Source organism: Elephantulus edwardii, unplaced genomic scaffold (genome assembly GCF_000299155.1).
Source record: "Elephantulus edwardii isolate Elephantulus edwardi_28Jun2011 unplaced genomic scaffold, EleEdw1.0 scaffold00157, whole genome shotgun sequence".
In the NCBI taxonomy this organism is placed as follows: domain Eukaryota; kingdom Metazoa; phylum Chordata; class Mammalia; order Macroscelidea; family Macroscelididae; genus Elephantulus; species Elephantulus edwardii.
The window spans coordinates 3190004-3204919 of NW_006399907.1; the positions used below are offsets into that span (position 1 = coordinate 3190004).

Genomic DNA, 14916 nt, shown 5'->3' on the forward strand with positions numbered 1-14916 from the left:
CTAATGAAGGAGGAGCAAGAGAAGAAATGCCAAAGGGCCTTCTCTCCTGACCAGGAGTAGGAGGTGGTTGTACTGTGTGTGACGCTGTGTACAGGGGGTATCCCACTTTTGGGGGGTATCCTGTAGTGTCAAACAAAATTCCACTGTTATCAACTTTGTTTCCATTCATGGTGACCCTCATTCCACTTTGCAAGGCTGTAAATCTACTGAGAGCAGATGACCTCGTCTTCTCCCATGGCATAGCTGGTTAGTGTTCAGTTAGCAGCCCAACTCTAGTCCTGTTTATGCCACCAGTGTGTTGAGATAGATGATGAAAGTAATTCTCACCATATCCAGATGCATCTTATGGACACTGGATTTTATGTTTATCTTAATAGCATAACATTTTGGTGAACACTTCTTATAAAACCTCTAAGCAATTGAAGTGGTAGGGAAGATGGTGGTGTATTAGTTTCCTACAATGGCATACAAATCACAAATTTGATGGCTTAAAATGACATAATATTCTATCACAGTTGTGGCGAGCACAGTCCAAAATAAGGGGTTTGCAGAGCCATGGTCCCCCTGAAGGAGTGAATCTTATTTCTTCTTCGAGTTTCTGATGGTCTCATGTACTCATTGGCCAGTTGGCACTTCGCTCCAATTTGTGCTCTCTGTGTATCATTGTCCTCTCTAATAAGGAGAATTGCCATTGGATTTAGGACCCACTTTGGTAATCCAGGACATCCTTATCCCAAGATCCTTTACTTAATTGCATCTGCAGAGTCCATTTTTGCAAATAAAGTAACATTTAGAGGCATCGGGATTTGAAAAGTAAGCCAATCTGTAAGTGAGGTGTGTCTTTTGCATTTAAGGAGACACTTTTACAAAGAAGTGCATTGGAAACAGCTGCTTTTCTCACTGATTTCTGGGCTATTCTCTTTGCCTCTCACTGGTGATTCTCCACTGAACAGAAGGTGTAATGCCAGCTCTTTCTTTACAAATAATTGAGAAAGTGGTGAGACTCATCAGCCTTTTTCTTTTCAGTGTTTAACACAGGTGGTCAGGCTACAGTGATTTAAGTTTGTGTGTGTGGATTGAGCATGTAGTTACTGTCACATTGACCATGACCCACAATAACTCTGTGTGTGTCGGAACTGTGCTCTGTAGGGTTTGGATGGACCGACTTGTCAGAGCTAGGTCTCTATCCTTTCTTCCCATGCACCTCTGTGTAGACTCAGACCTCTAACCATTTGGCCCAGGATCTCTTAAGTAAGTAATTTAGAAAACCCAGCTCATTGCCTTTGAGTTGCAGCAAACTCAACTCATAGTTGAACTTTTAGTGGTTTTTCAGAGGCTGTGGATTACACAGGAGGAGATTGTCCATCATTCTCCCATGGAACTCTGGTGGATTAGAAATGGTAGAGAGGCATGGCCTTTGGGTTGGCAGCGCAGATTTCTACCGACTACACTTGGCACCAGAAAATTCCCATGTGTGTGCATGTACGCGTTTGTTTTCTCCCAGGAAAGTAAATACTTACCTACGTACATTTCTAAGAATTTGATTCCTCCTAGATTGAGCAACATAGAACTCATCCTGTGGGCCAAAATAATGTACATATGGTCCCCAAATTTTCTTTTAACCAAGTTTTGTTAACCACTGAGGAGCATCACTGTTCCCCAAGGAGGACCCTGCTGGTAGATTTCCCAATTTTTCCATGACCCTGGCTCACCAAATGTCCTTTGGATTTGACCTGGAAAATCCTTACTTGTGTGTTTTCTAGCTTCACCGGCTACTACTAATGCACCTTCTTCACTTGGGCCACCCACTGTGATTCTGTCCCGGATTGCCCAAGCCAAAATGCTCAAGATGGGTGATGTGGATGGATGGGTGTTTGCACAGGGGGTTGAAAACTAGTTTTCTAAGATGAGAGGGCCTGGCCATTACCTGTACACCAAAGCCTTCCTCCTCCTCTTGGGGCTCTTCCCAGCGATTCCTGGTCGTTTCCTCTAACAGAAGTCATCCTAATTGTCATGAAGACAGAGTCAAGGTTTAAGGTTTGGTTCTTAGTCTGCTGCCCAAGTGAGGTGAGACTTTTAAAATTCAGCAAGGAATAGGTCATAATTTTTGCAAGAGTTATTTGATTATTTTAATTATTGGCAGCCACTGAAGAAATGAAATTCAGTAGAAAGTAATAATAACCACTAAAGAGAAGAAGGGCGATTTGTCAAACTTCAGGATCAGCTCTAAATGTGAAAATGAAGAAAACATTCAACCAACTCAAACCACCTCATCATGGTCTGAGCGGTGCTTGGGTGAGGAGAGAAAACATTTACAGAAGACCTGGAAAGACCTTCAGGCCTGGAGCTGAAAAATACATTGAAGGTTTACTAGAATAAATCCTTTATTCATGCGGTGGGGAAACAGGTTACTAAGGAGTACTTTTTGACAGATTGCTGAACAAACACCCTTGAGATAGTTATTGGAAAGAGTTTTATCACAACAACAAAGCCATACCAAACCCATGCCATCGAGCTGCATTCTAACTCATAGCAAATAGCTGTGGTAAAACAGAAATAGAGCAAATTTTAATGGCAGGTGAAAATCAGGATGACGTTTCTTAAAGCTCCAGATTACTGAAGAGCACTGATGACAGTTTGAAGACTAAGGTGCCCCTGATTTAGGCCCTGGTTTTATCAAATCACTTGCTGTGCATCTGAAAGCTGAACAATGAATAAGGATGACATTAGAAGAATTGATCTTTTTGACTATGACACATTGGAGAAGAATGCTGAATATCTGATAGACTGCAAAAAGAATAAGCAAATATATCTTAAAGAAGGTACAACTAGGGTCCACCTTAGAGGCAAAGATGTTGCCACTTCATCTCCTATACTCTGGGCATGTTGTTAGGGGGGCCATTCCTTGGAAAAATATCATGCTCAGGATGATGGAGGGTTAACAAAGGAGAGGAAGACCCTCGACAAGAGGAAGTGATACAGTGACTGTAACAATGGGCTCTTGTATATCAGAACTGATGAGGACGTCACAGGATAGGACATAGTTCAGATCTGTGTCACTTAGAATAGATAACTCAACAGCATATAACAAGTAGAGAATATTTGCCTCGAACATTCCACTGTTTTTACTTACTTACTGCTTTATTTTTGTTTGCAGATTTTGTTGCCATGTTAAAGAGCCCCTTTAAAGTCCACATCTTTATGCATTTCATTATAATACTTTGCTTTATCTTCTGAAGCTGCCCCTTGTTCTTTTGTTTTTATTTATTCTTGTCTATATGTGTATGTGATTTTTAAAAAAGTTCACAGAGAGGTTGAGTTTTCATCCACTCTTCTTTAGATTTACCTGTTTGGGATCATGGTTAAAGGCGACTCAAAATTAGAAGGTAGTGAGTTAATGAGATAGAAAATTACTCAAGAAAAGGAAGGTGAGAATTGTTTCACAACTCAAAAAATATAACCAATGTCACTGAATAATTGAAGCTTGAATTTGTGTGTGTGTGTTTATTATATGTATTCTAAACAATATCTGTGTGTGTCTGTCATTGTTATGTGCTATCTAGTCTTCTGTGACTCATAGCAACCCTGTAAACACAGTAGCTGTGAACCCTGTCCTATCCTGAGCCAGACTCATTGCCTCTAACACACCTACTGTTACCCTAGTTACTGTGTCAGTCCATCTTATTCCGGGTCTTCCTTTCCTGTGCTGTCCCTCTACCCTTCCACACATGATGTCCTTTTCCAAGGGCTGTCCCCATGGCAGCATGCCCAAAGTATGTGAAAGAGATCTTAAAAATTCTTGCTTCAGAGGAGCAACTTGGTTTCACCCTCTCCAGGGCAAACCTATTTGTCTCTTGGCAATCCATGATGTGTTCAATACTCTTTCTTCAGCGTCACAACTCAAAGGCATCAATTCTTTTCCTATCAGCCCTAGTCATCGTCCAGTACTCTGATGCATAGCAAGTAGTTATGAAGACTTATGGTCTGGATCAAGCACACCTTACTCTTTAGACTGACATTGTTGCTCTTTAGCACTCTGGAGAGGTCAGCCCTTGATGGCAGATTTCCTAATCCATTTGTCTTTTTCTTTCCTGACTGTGAATGCCAAAAATGTTGATTGTGGAGCCTAGCAAATTGAAGTTGTTAACAGTCTGTCTCTTCTTACAGTTGGCCCAGTAGTGAGAATCTTTGTCTTGATGTTGAGTTTCAATCCATATTGAAGCCTGCTGTTCTTGACCTTCTTCAGCAAGTGCTTCACTTTTTGGCAAGTGAGCTTGGGTCATCTGCAGAACACAGGTTTTTGATGAGTCTTCCTCCAGTACTGATGGCACATTCCTGCTCATAAAGCCCAGCTTCCTAAATGATCTATTCAGCATATAGATCAAAAAGGTGGAGGTAGGATGCATCCCTGATATACTCCTCTCCTGATTTTTGAACCATAGAGTATTTCCTAGCTCTGTTCTGACAACTGCTTCCTGGTGTAGATATAGGTTTTGCATGAGCACAGTCAGGTGATCTGGAATTCCCATTCTTCTCAAGGTTGTTGTTGTTGTTGTTGTTGTTATGTAGTACCATCAGGTCACCTGCAAACCTATGTACAGCATCTCTGAACCCTGCCCTGTCCTGAGCCAGTCTCACTAATTCCGACACACCAATCCCTATTGCCCCAGTTACTGTATCAGTCCATTTCACCCGGGGTCTTCCTCTCCTGCTCTGTCCTTCCACCCTTCCAAGCATGATTTTCTTCTGCAAGGACCGGTCTTTCCTGGCCATATGCCCAAAGTATGTGAGACAGAGCTTCAAAATCCTAGCCTCAAAGAAACTTTGTTTCACCCTCTCCAACCAGACCTATTTGTTTTCTTGGCAGTCCATGATATATTCAAGACTCTTCTTCAGCACCACAGTTTGAAGGCATCGATTGTTCTTCTTTCATCCTTAGTCATTATCCAACTCTCTGAAGCATAAGAAGTAATTGTGCAAAACAACTATGAGATATCATTTCACCCCAGTAAGAATAGCAGAATGTAACAGAACAGCAAGCAACAAATGCTGGCAAGATTGTGGAGAAACTGGAACCCTATTCACTGTTGGTGGAAGTGTAAAATGGTGCAGCCACTGTGGAAGGCGGTGGGCACTTTCTCAAAAAGTTGCAAATAGAGATACCATTTGACCCAGCAATTCCACTACTGGGAATATACCCCAAAGAGACCACAACTGCCACCCAAGCAGGTATATGCACACCCATGTTTATTGCAGCTTTGTTCACAATAACAAAGAGTTGGAAACAACCTAAGTGCCCATCAACAAACAAATGGATAGAGAAGCTGTGGTACATTCACACAATGGAATACTATGCTGCATTGAAAAACAAGAAACTCATGCAATATTATTCAAACTGGGTGACCCTGGAGGACATTATGCTGAGTGAAATATCTCAGTCACAAAAAGACAAATACTGCGTAGCGCCACTGTTGTAAAACAGGACTGACCTCGGGGTTGGGGGAAGACTGAGAAAGATGGGATAAATAATGTATACTGCATTAAAACAGATGAGGGAGAAAACTGTTTAAAAGGGATATGTGATTAATTATTATTGTCATGACAGGAATCCAGAATGAAGGCTGCTTGGTGGAGTGGGGCTGGGGGGAGGGATTGTAAAACCATGAAAGAATTTTTCTTTTGCTTTTCAAAGAGAAGAGTGTACTGGGGGAGGGAGAGAAATGCAACAATGAATGAATGGAAATCCAAAGTCTCTGTAAATTTTCATTAAAATGAATAATAATAATAATAATAATAATAAAAAAAGAGAAAAAAAATAATTGCAAAGACCATGGCCTGTATTAGGCACACTTTAGTCTTTAGACTGACGTCATTGCTTTTCAGTACTCTGTAGAGGTCCCTGATGGCAGATTTCCCCAGTGCAATTAGTCTTGATTTCTGGACTGCTGGTGTTAGGAGTGTAGATTGTGAATCTGAGTAAGCTGTAATTGTTAACCACTTCAGTCTCTTCTCCATCTATCATGGTACTGCCAATTGGCCCAGTGGTGAGAATCTTTGTCTTCTTGATATTGCACTTCAATTCATATTGAAGACTACACTCCTTGACCTTCTGCAGCAAGTGCTTCAAGTCTTCTTCAGTTTCAGTAAGCAAGGTTGTGACTTCTGCATAATGTAGGTTGTTGATGAGTCTACCTCCTATCCTGATGCCATGAAATCTGCAGGACAACTACTTGGCCAACTGACTGGAAGAGATCTGTATTTATTCCCATTCCAAAAAAAAGGGGGGGCCCAACTGAGTTTGGAAATTATAGAACGGTGTCACTAATACCACACACTAGCAAAATCCTACTGAAGATTATCTAGAAATGACTGGAACAGTACATTGACAGAGAACTACCAGAAATACAAGCTGTGTTTAGAAGAGGTGGTGACACGAGACAATATTGCCAATGTCGGATGGTATCAGAGGAATGTCTATCTGTGTTTCATTGGCAATGCAAAGGCATTTTACTGTGTGGATCACAACAAATTGTGGGTAACATTAAGGAGAATGGGAATCCCAGAACATTTGATTTTACTTTTGCAAAACCTATACTTGGACCAGGAAACAGTCCTCAGAACAGAGCAGGAAAACACTGCATGGTTCGAAGTCAGGAAAAGAGTGCATCAGGGATGCATCCTTGTTCTTTGTCAAGTTTAGCCACAGTTTATTATGATCCAGATAGTCAAATGCCTTTGCATAGTTAATGAAACACAGGTAGACATTCCTCTGATATTTTCTGCTTTCAATCAAGATCCATCTGATTTTGGTTATGAAGTCCCTAGTGCCACAAACTCTTCTAAATCCAGTTTGTATTTCTGGTAGTTCACAGTTGATGTACTGTTCCAGTCATTTTTGGATAATCTTCAGCAGAATTTTGCTTGTATGTGATAATAGTGGTATTGTTTTATAATATCCACACTCTGTTGGATCACTTTCTTGGAATGGGAATAAATATGGATCTCTTCCAGTCAGTTGGCCAGATTGTTGTCCTCCAGATTTCTTCACACAACCTGATGAGCACACCAAAGGCAGCGTTTATTTGCTGAAATATGTCAATTGGTATTCCATCATTTCCTGGGGCCTTGTTTTATGCCAGTTCTTCAGAGCAGCTTCAACTTCCTCCTTCATCATCATTGCTTCTTGATAATATGCTGCTTTGTGTAATTCTTCTGTGTCAGCCAATTATTTTTGGTAGTAACTCCCTTCAACTTCTTTTGATGTTTCCTGGGTCCTTCAATATTCTTCCCAAAGCATCCGTTAAGTATTACAACTCAAGGCTTGAACTTGTTCTTCAGGTTCTTCAGCTTAAGAAAAGTAAGCACAGTCATCCCTTTTGATTTTCTGACTCCAGCTCTTTGCACAATTCATTATAATACTTTGTCTTCCTGAGCTTCCCTTTGAAATCTTCTGTTCAGCTCCTTAACTTGATTTCCCGCCCCCCCTTCACTTTGGCTTTTCAGTGTTCTAGTACAATATTCAGAGTCTCATCTGACATCCATCTTTATCTTTTCTTCTTCTTTTGTCTTTGTAACGACCTTTTGCATTCTTCATGGATATATTTATATCCACATACATACATATATAATGACGCTCTGATGACTTAGGAGTAAGGAATTATGTTGCCAACACAAAGGTACACTCTTTGAATCCAACAGCTGTTCTGTGAGTCATCTCCTCTCGTGCAATTTAATGCCTCTGAAAACCCACTTGTAGGTGAACCCTGGGTGATTCTGACTTGATGGTACACAAAAACATATATTTTAGGGGCTCAAAACAAGCAGCCTGCTTGTTTCTCTATAATATTGCTTATAATTGTGTAGCTGTTGATGAGTGTATTTTTTAATGTTGACCTGGTGGTCGTATATACTGTAGAGTTGGGACTGACTCATAGCTGACCCTCCAGCAGGTTTTCAGAGGCAGTAAATCACATGGGAAGAGATTGCCCATCTTTCTTTCAGGGAGCAGTTGAATATGAACAGCCTGCCTTTGAGTTTGTAGCCCAACTCCTTATCACTAAGCCACAGAGCTTTTTCATATTGGCATGATGTTTCTCGAAGGTGTAAAGATACTAGGGAATAGGAAATGTACCCAAGTCATAGCTCCTCATTCCCCTGGCCTTCCCAGTGCTTGAGTCTCCCAAAGAGGGGACGTGCCTGGATGGGAGCCAGGTGAAAATGAATCTATATGTACCTCCTGTTAGCCATATGGAAAACTGATGTCACTTTTGCCAATCTCTGTTTTTCTGAAGTAGCTTTGCCTCTGTTTTACTGAATTTTCCTGTACAGCCAGGCTGTGAAGGGTGTTGCTTGTGTTTATGCCATTGCTTAGCTTTTTTCTTTGTTTTAGATCGGAACATGAACATTTTGCAGTACTGCCCCTCGTCTGACATTTGGACACTCTTCGAAACCTGTGATGTCCACATCCGCAAGCAGCAGATGGTATCCGTGGAGGAGACCATTTACATCGTGGGCGGGTGCCTGCATGAACTGGGACCCAACCGGAGGAACAGCCAGAGCGAGGACATGCTCACCGTGCAGTCCTACAACACCGTCACCCGGCAGTGGCTCTACCTCAAGGAGAACACATCCAAGTCAGGTCTTAACCTGACATGTGCACTCCACAACGATGGCATCTACATCATGAGCAGGGACGTGACCTTATCCACCAGCCTGGAACATCGAGTTTTCCTCAAGTACAACATCTTTTCAGATAGTTGGGAGGCATTTAGGCGTTTTCCAGCCTTTGGACATAACTTGCTGGTTTCCTCTCTTTACCTGCCTAATAAAACAGAAACGTGACTGAACTGATTTAGTATTTAAAAGAAACCCAGTTCAAGACAGAACAAACAAGCAAAACAAACTGTGCAACGTTCCATTCCAGGGAAACTGATTTCTAAAGAAGAAAATGTGGTAACTTAGGTCTTGAGTATAGTAGCTGTAAATAAGCTTACTTGAACTAATTACTTGAAAATTTCTAGATAAAAGAGACCAATGTTATTTTTGTTTTAATTGTTCTTTTAAAGAATGTGGACGCAAATCCATGATGATGTTTTCATGCAAACTCTTGGGCCAATGGCTGAAATTAATTATCACAAGTAGATTCATTGTGTCTGCTAAGTAAAAACCATTGCCTATAGTGGCATGAATGGTAATGATTATTTTAAAATCTGTTTTCTTTAGGTCACTTGAGATATTGTCATAACTGATACTTGTTTGTTTATATCAATTTATTTGATAGATATTTGCATTAAAACTGTCATTTCTTCTTCTTCCACCCAGTCACAACCACACATATTCCTAAACTGTTTAAAATGGAGTTCTGTGTTCAGATACTTTATTTTCACACTACTTATTTTAAAGGAACTTGGAATGATGGGACCCTAGAGTGAATCCTTGTAAGCATCCAGTGTTTCCTAAAATTTGCGTTAAAAACATTCTTATCCGTTATCACCTATCTCCCCCCCCCACCCATTTTGAGTGCCAGGTAAATAAATTGATAATAACCTTTTATTTAAATTATGTGGTAGATTGCTACCTGTTAGATAAGTTGCATTGCTAGTCATTCTGTATTTTTATAAAAGGATATATTATTTAAAAGGATGTGTATATATAATTTGAGCTGTTGTCTTAAATTTGAATACAAAGGGAACACCAAATGGGGAGAAAATGCCTTGACGAGTTACCTTTATTGAATATGCTTGACTTAGTTTTTATCTTAAGACTGAAAAATAACTCTCATATTTTAATCAGGCAGTGTTTTCATCTAATCTTAGCCTTTGATTTCGACTTTGCTTTTTGTGGGGTAAGGTGAGGACTTCTTGTGCTAGAGAGGAGGGAAGAGGCGCTTTGGAAGCGGCATGGCCTCTGGTGGTATTTCTGAAATTCGGTAAGGTACTAACTACTTCCTGCCTTGGTTGCTAAGTCAAATGGAACTCAACTCAAGCAGCAGTTTGCATGTTCTCAATAACTCAGTTAACAATGAATGAAGGCTCCACCAATCACGGATCATTCTTGAAGAAACATACACACATATTTGTAGAAATTTTATTTTGAAGGGAATATGTTTTCTGTAATTCTCCAATCTTTTGTAAGGGGATTGGTTAGCCAAACAGAACTTGATTCTTGTCTTATTTGCTCTTAATAATAGGCAGGACCATTCCAGTTCCAGCATGCCTCACTTTAAGAAACTCCCACAGAACAGTGAAAACTGTCATGGCAAATTCATACATTTAACAAACTTGCTGAGTGCCTCCAGGATGCCGTGCTCTTGTGCACACATGGTTAAGGCAAATTACTGGGTGGACTTCTACAGTTTATTGGAGTGGTTACATGCTTTCTTTACAACCTTGACTTCCTGATACGCTCATCATCATGTGTACTGTCATCAAGTAAATTCCAATTTACAGCAACTCTGTAACATAGAATTGCCCGTGTAGTTTCTAGGTTGTTATGTTCATGGAATCAGAGAGCTGCATCTTCCTCCTGTGTTGTGACTGCTGAGTTTGAACAGTTCACCTCTGATTGGTCAGCCTCTGAGCACTTAACCACTTGATTGGTTAGCAGCTGAGCACTTAACCACTGCACCACCAGGAGTCTTCATGCTAAAAATGAGGGTCTTCTGTATTTGCACACCTTTTCGGGAACACTTCTGGTGGATAGAATGAGGTCAACCTTTATTTTGGGGCATGAGACAGATCTTTGTGTCTTATCACCAAATTTTACCAAGCATCTCCAACACTATTTAAGGGTTTCCAAGCCATATCCATTTATTCACTAATACTTTTTATTTTTTTAATATTTTTTAATGCCTATATGTTTTTTTATTAATTTTAGTGAAATTTTACAGAGATTTAGGGTTTCCAGTCATTCATTGTTGCACTTTTCTCCCTGCTCACCTTCCCCGCCCCGAAATCACTCTTCTCCTTAAAAAGAAAAGCTCTTTCATTGTTATGTAACCCCTCCCCCCAAGTTTACTACACTATGCAGCCTTCACTCTGGACTTCTGTAATGACAAGAATACCCATTCATATATCCCTTTTAAACAGATCTCTCCCTCATCTGTTTCAACGAGTAACACATATTTTATAAATGAGACTGTGGCTTGGTTGGATGGATATTTTTTTAATATTCTTACCAAAATATTCCCTGGAATGGTATTTTAATGGTAGATTTATATTTTATATTTGTTGTAGGATTGAATGTCCAGTAATTTATAATTTCGCTGGATATATCTGGATTTATTTTCCATCATGTTATCTTTTGTTGGTATAGAGCTTAACTTTTTTATGACTTACCCCAGCATTTTCAGAATGTCTTAATGAATTGATTTACTATGGAGAATATAATTGGAAAGTAGCTTATAAATAACTGTTTTGTGTAAAATAGAATATCCTTGCCAGCTAATTCTCTTCTAGGGGAGTTTTGGCATCTTAGAAGTAGGGAATTTTGCTGCCAATGCAAAGGTACATGGTTTGAATCCACCAGTTGTTCCACAGGAGAGAGATGAGCAGTCTCCTCTTATGTGCTTTACTGCCTCTGAAAACCTGCTGGAGGGTCAGCTATGTGTCCGTTCTGACTTTATGGTACATAACAAGAACAGTTCTCTTCTGGGTTACATTTTTTTTCAATCTGCTAATGTGAGCACTTACCTTTTTGGACCAAATGAAGGTAAACTCTGATCCACAAAAACTCTTATAAACCAGGTTTGTTGTATCTGTGTAGGTATAGTGTGATATGTGGGTGTAACATCATAGTATGTTTCTTTCTAAAAGGCACAGATGTCTAGTACGATTTTGTTACTGTGGGCTGCCAAAAGTGCTTAGGAAAGGTGGAAAGTGCAACGGGGGCAGATCTATAGATTTGTAAGGCCCTTCTTCCTCTTCTGCATGTCAGTTGTGTTGACATTTTGCAGGTCATTGTAATTTACATCTGTTCCCTTGTTGATGCCAGTGATACTAAGGCCACCTATGGTGAAAGGAGCCTGTTGGTAAGGAGTTGTGCTGCCAACCAAAAGGCACATGGTTCGAATCCACCAGCTGCTCTGAGGGAGAAAGATGGAGAGTCTCCTCCCATGTAGTTTACTGCCTCTGAAAACCTAGTGGAGCGTCAGCTATGAGTTGATTTCTGACTCTGGCAAACAGCAATAACCTATGATGAAATGCTTCTTTGAAAATCTCTCCTTGTCCCCAGGACTGTCCTTTGCTCTTTGATGACATCCTTCTTTTTTCTTGCCATCCGTTTCTCTAAGTGTGCTATCCCTGTTTTCAGAGGCACTGCCCACCATCCTCCCGAGGTGAGAGAGGGTTGTTACTAAGAAGACCTTGGAGGCAGTCACTAGCCCAAAGTCCCCTGAGCTTCTGAGGATGCTCAGGATGGCAGTGAGTCCTGGGGGTTTCAGGGTAGAGAGTACTAATTCTTCCAGCCATTCATTCTGGGTTTCTCTTCATCATCCTTCCTGCAGAGTCCTCTCCTTTGACAAATGTGTTAATTACTTTGACAGTGTTGTTTGAGTTGTAATAAGTACTGTGAAGCTTAACGGATTTGAGTAAGAAACAGAGGCTTAAGATTGAATGTGAAAACCAAAGAGAATTTAACTCAGCTTTCCCCCTACCCTCTTTTCTAGCCACAGACCATGTAATTTCTAATGCCTTAGATCTCAATTCAAGCTGTTCTGAGAAGGACAAAAGCTCTTTCTGTATGTAAGGAGTAATTGCGTACATAGACATCAATTCTCTTTCAGTAAACAGTTGCTTAGTAAGTATCATGGATGCAATGTTTTCAGACTTCCAGGTAAAATCTTGACCTGCCTGGTTGGTCACACAGGTAGATTGAGTGGAAAGGCTGTGTCCGTGCTGGCCAGTCAGAATTTGGTGAGCAGGGACTTCATGCAGAGCTCCAAGGAGGTAGCTTTCAGCATATCAGGACGTGAATGAATGTCTGATGCTATTCTCCTACCCGAGCAAGGCTTGAGAAATGTGTAGTGCTACTGTCACTATCCTTTCAAAGCGATGTCAAGTGAGCATGGCATGCCTTTTCTCTGTGCTAGGACTTAGGCCTTGTGCCCTGTCAGTGCCTCCAGGCTGCCATCGCCAGTCCATCAGAGGGAGATGGTGTCTGTTTGCTGTCTAGATCCCTGGTCCCTAGAAATACAGACTTGAGTATCTGCCCTGATAGTGCTCAGAGCTGAGGAATTAGGTATAACTCTGCCACAATCTCTGACCTTGAGGACTCATAACCTGTGAAAATTTTGACTGTACCCCTCTTAACCAAGGTGTCCATCCCAAAGAGTTTTATGCCAGGTGCATTGGGACCCTCTGGTATGGCCGCTTCTTCACTGTTGGTCTTGTCTGTCTGTTACTTCATGATTTACTAATGACCATCACAAATCAATTTCCTTTCAGATTTGAGCATCTCATTGTGTGGTTTTGGTTATTTTGTGTTGGTTTTTTTTTTCTTTTTAAATAACTATTCTATTGTCCCAATACTTTTAAGTCTTTGTTCTTTATTTTTGTGAAAAGAAAAAAAAATTCCACATGAGGGGGTGACTGTTAGGGGAGAGGCAAGCTGACAGCAGGTGCGTCGATGCCTTTAAAGTTCTACCACAGGAAGTATTAATAAACGTTCCTTAAGACACTAGTGTCAGTGAAAAGTCATTGACTTTGCCTTTATCGTAATTATTAAAGGGGAGCCTTCCATTTTATACACTTTCATACTCTTAGGAGTATTGCATTTTTAATTTTGTTTTGCCAACCTAGAACACTATGTAAAACATAGAAGTTAACACAAATTCACTTTTGCACTGCACATAACCATTTTCATCCATTCCTACAAGAGACGGATTAAACATAAAAGATGCTAAATTTTGAAGAGCAACAGGGTATTGAAATGACTTTTACAGGGTCAGCTGGTGCTTTCTCAAATGGATGTTATTGTTTATTAACTAGCAAAGAAAAGAAAACTATTTGTAATTTGCATAATTGTGTCAATTTTCCTACCAAAAAAAATCTTTCCAAACAGGGGCTCTTTAGATGTCCCTAGAATGTTTTCATATCTAATAGTCATCTTAGAAAAAAACGGTAATCTATAGAATTAATGGTTATGTTTCATTATGACTAATACTTTCTTTGTAAAAACCATGGAGTTTTCAAGTATAAGTGTGGCTTCAAATTATGAATGTTATATGATTTATTTAAATACAATGGTGCCTTTGGGGCATTCACTATAATGCATTCATTTTGTGTTTATAAACAGAACTAGAGAAAAAAAATGTCTTCAAATAAAATAATTCTACATCAGTGCTTGGTGTCTGTTGGGTGCTTTGCATTTACTGTGTATAGAGGACCGTGCCAGAGGTAGGAGGAGATGGATGAAATATCTGGCCAGTGATGGGCTCCTGGTTAACAGAAAATGCTGTATGAACACTTGCCAGTCAGTTTGGAGCTGTCTTTTTGGGAGGAAGGCCCATGCTGAGTGGCACAGATCACATGAACGTTAGAGACTGGAGGTGTCACGAGGCATAGACGTGCTGAGAGGACTGGGGAGAATCCTTGGCATCCCAAGGTGTTCTCAGTCATCCCTCATGTAGTTGAGCTTTTATATTTAATAGAATGAATGACTCCCAGAGCTTGCAGTTGTGGCCTACCATCATCTGCTTCATCATCTGTTTTCACACTTTCGCAATTCTCGTCTTTTGAACACCCTTTATTCCAGGAAAATGGAAATGTACACATCCTTGTTTTCTTGTTGTCTTGACAGACTGTGAAGCTTAGAATGGAGTACGGAGGGAAGTGTCATTTACTAGATATCCTATCCTCTGGTGGTCCAGTTTGTGGAGACACACACATGCATACTTGATGTTGTTGTTTGTTGTTATGC

At 40.4% G+C, this 14916-nt stretch overlaps 1 protein-coding gene across 1 annotated transcript in view; it reads left to right on the forward strand.

The window, feature by feature from the left end:
* KLHL42 (kelch-like family member 42) overlaps positions 1 to 8857 on the forward strand; it is a 30400-nt gene extending 21543 nt beyond the window's left edge. The window contains exon 3 of the mRNA XM_006895066.1: positions 8390 to 8857. Coding sequence (XP_006895128.1) covers positions 8390 to 8841 — 452 coding nt within the window. The 3' untranslated portion in view covers positions 8842 to 8857. The remainder of the gene's footprint in view (positions 1 to 8389) is intronic.
* The last annotated feature ends 6059 nt before the right edge of the window (positions 8858 to 14916 follow it).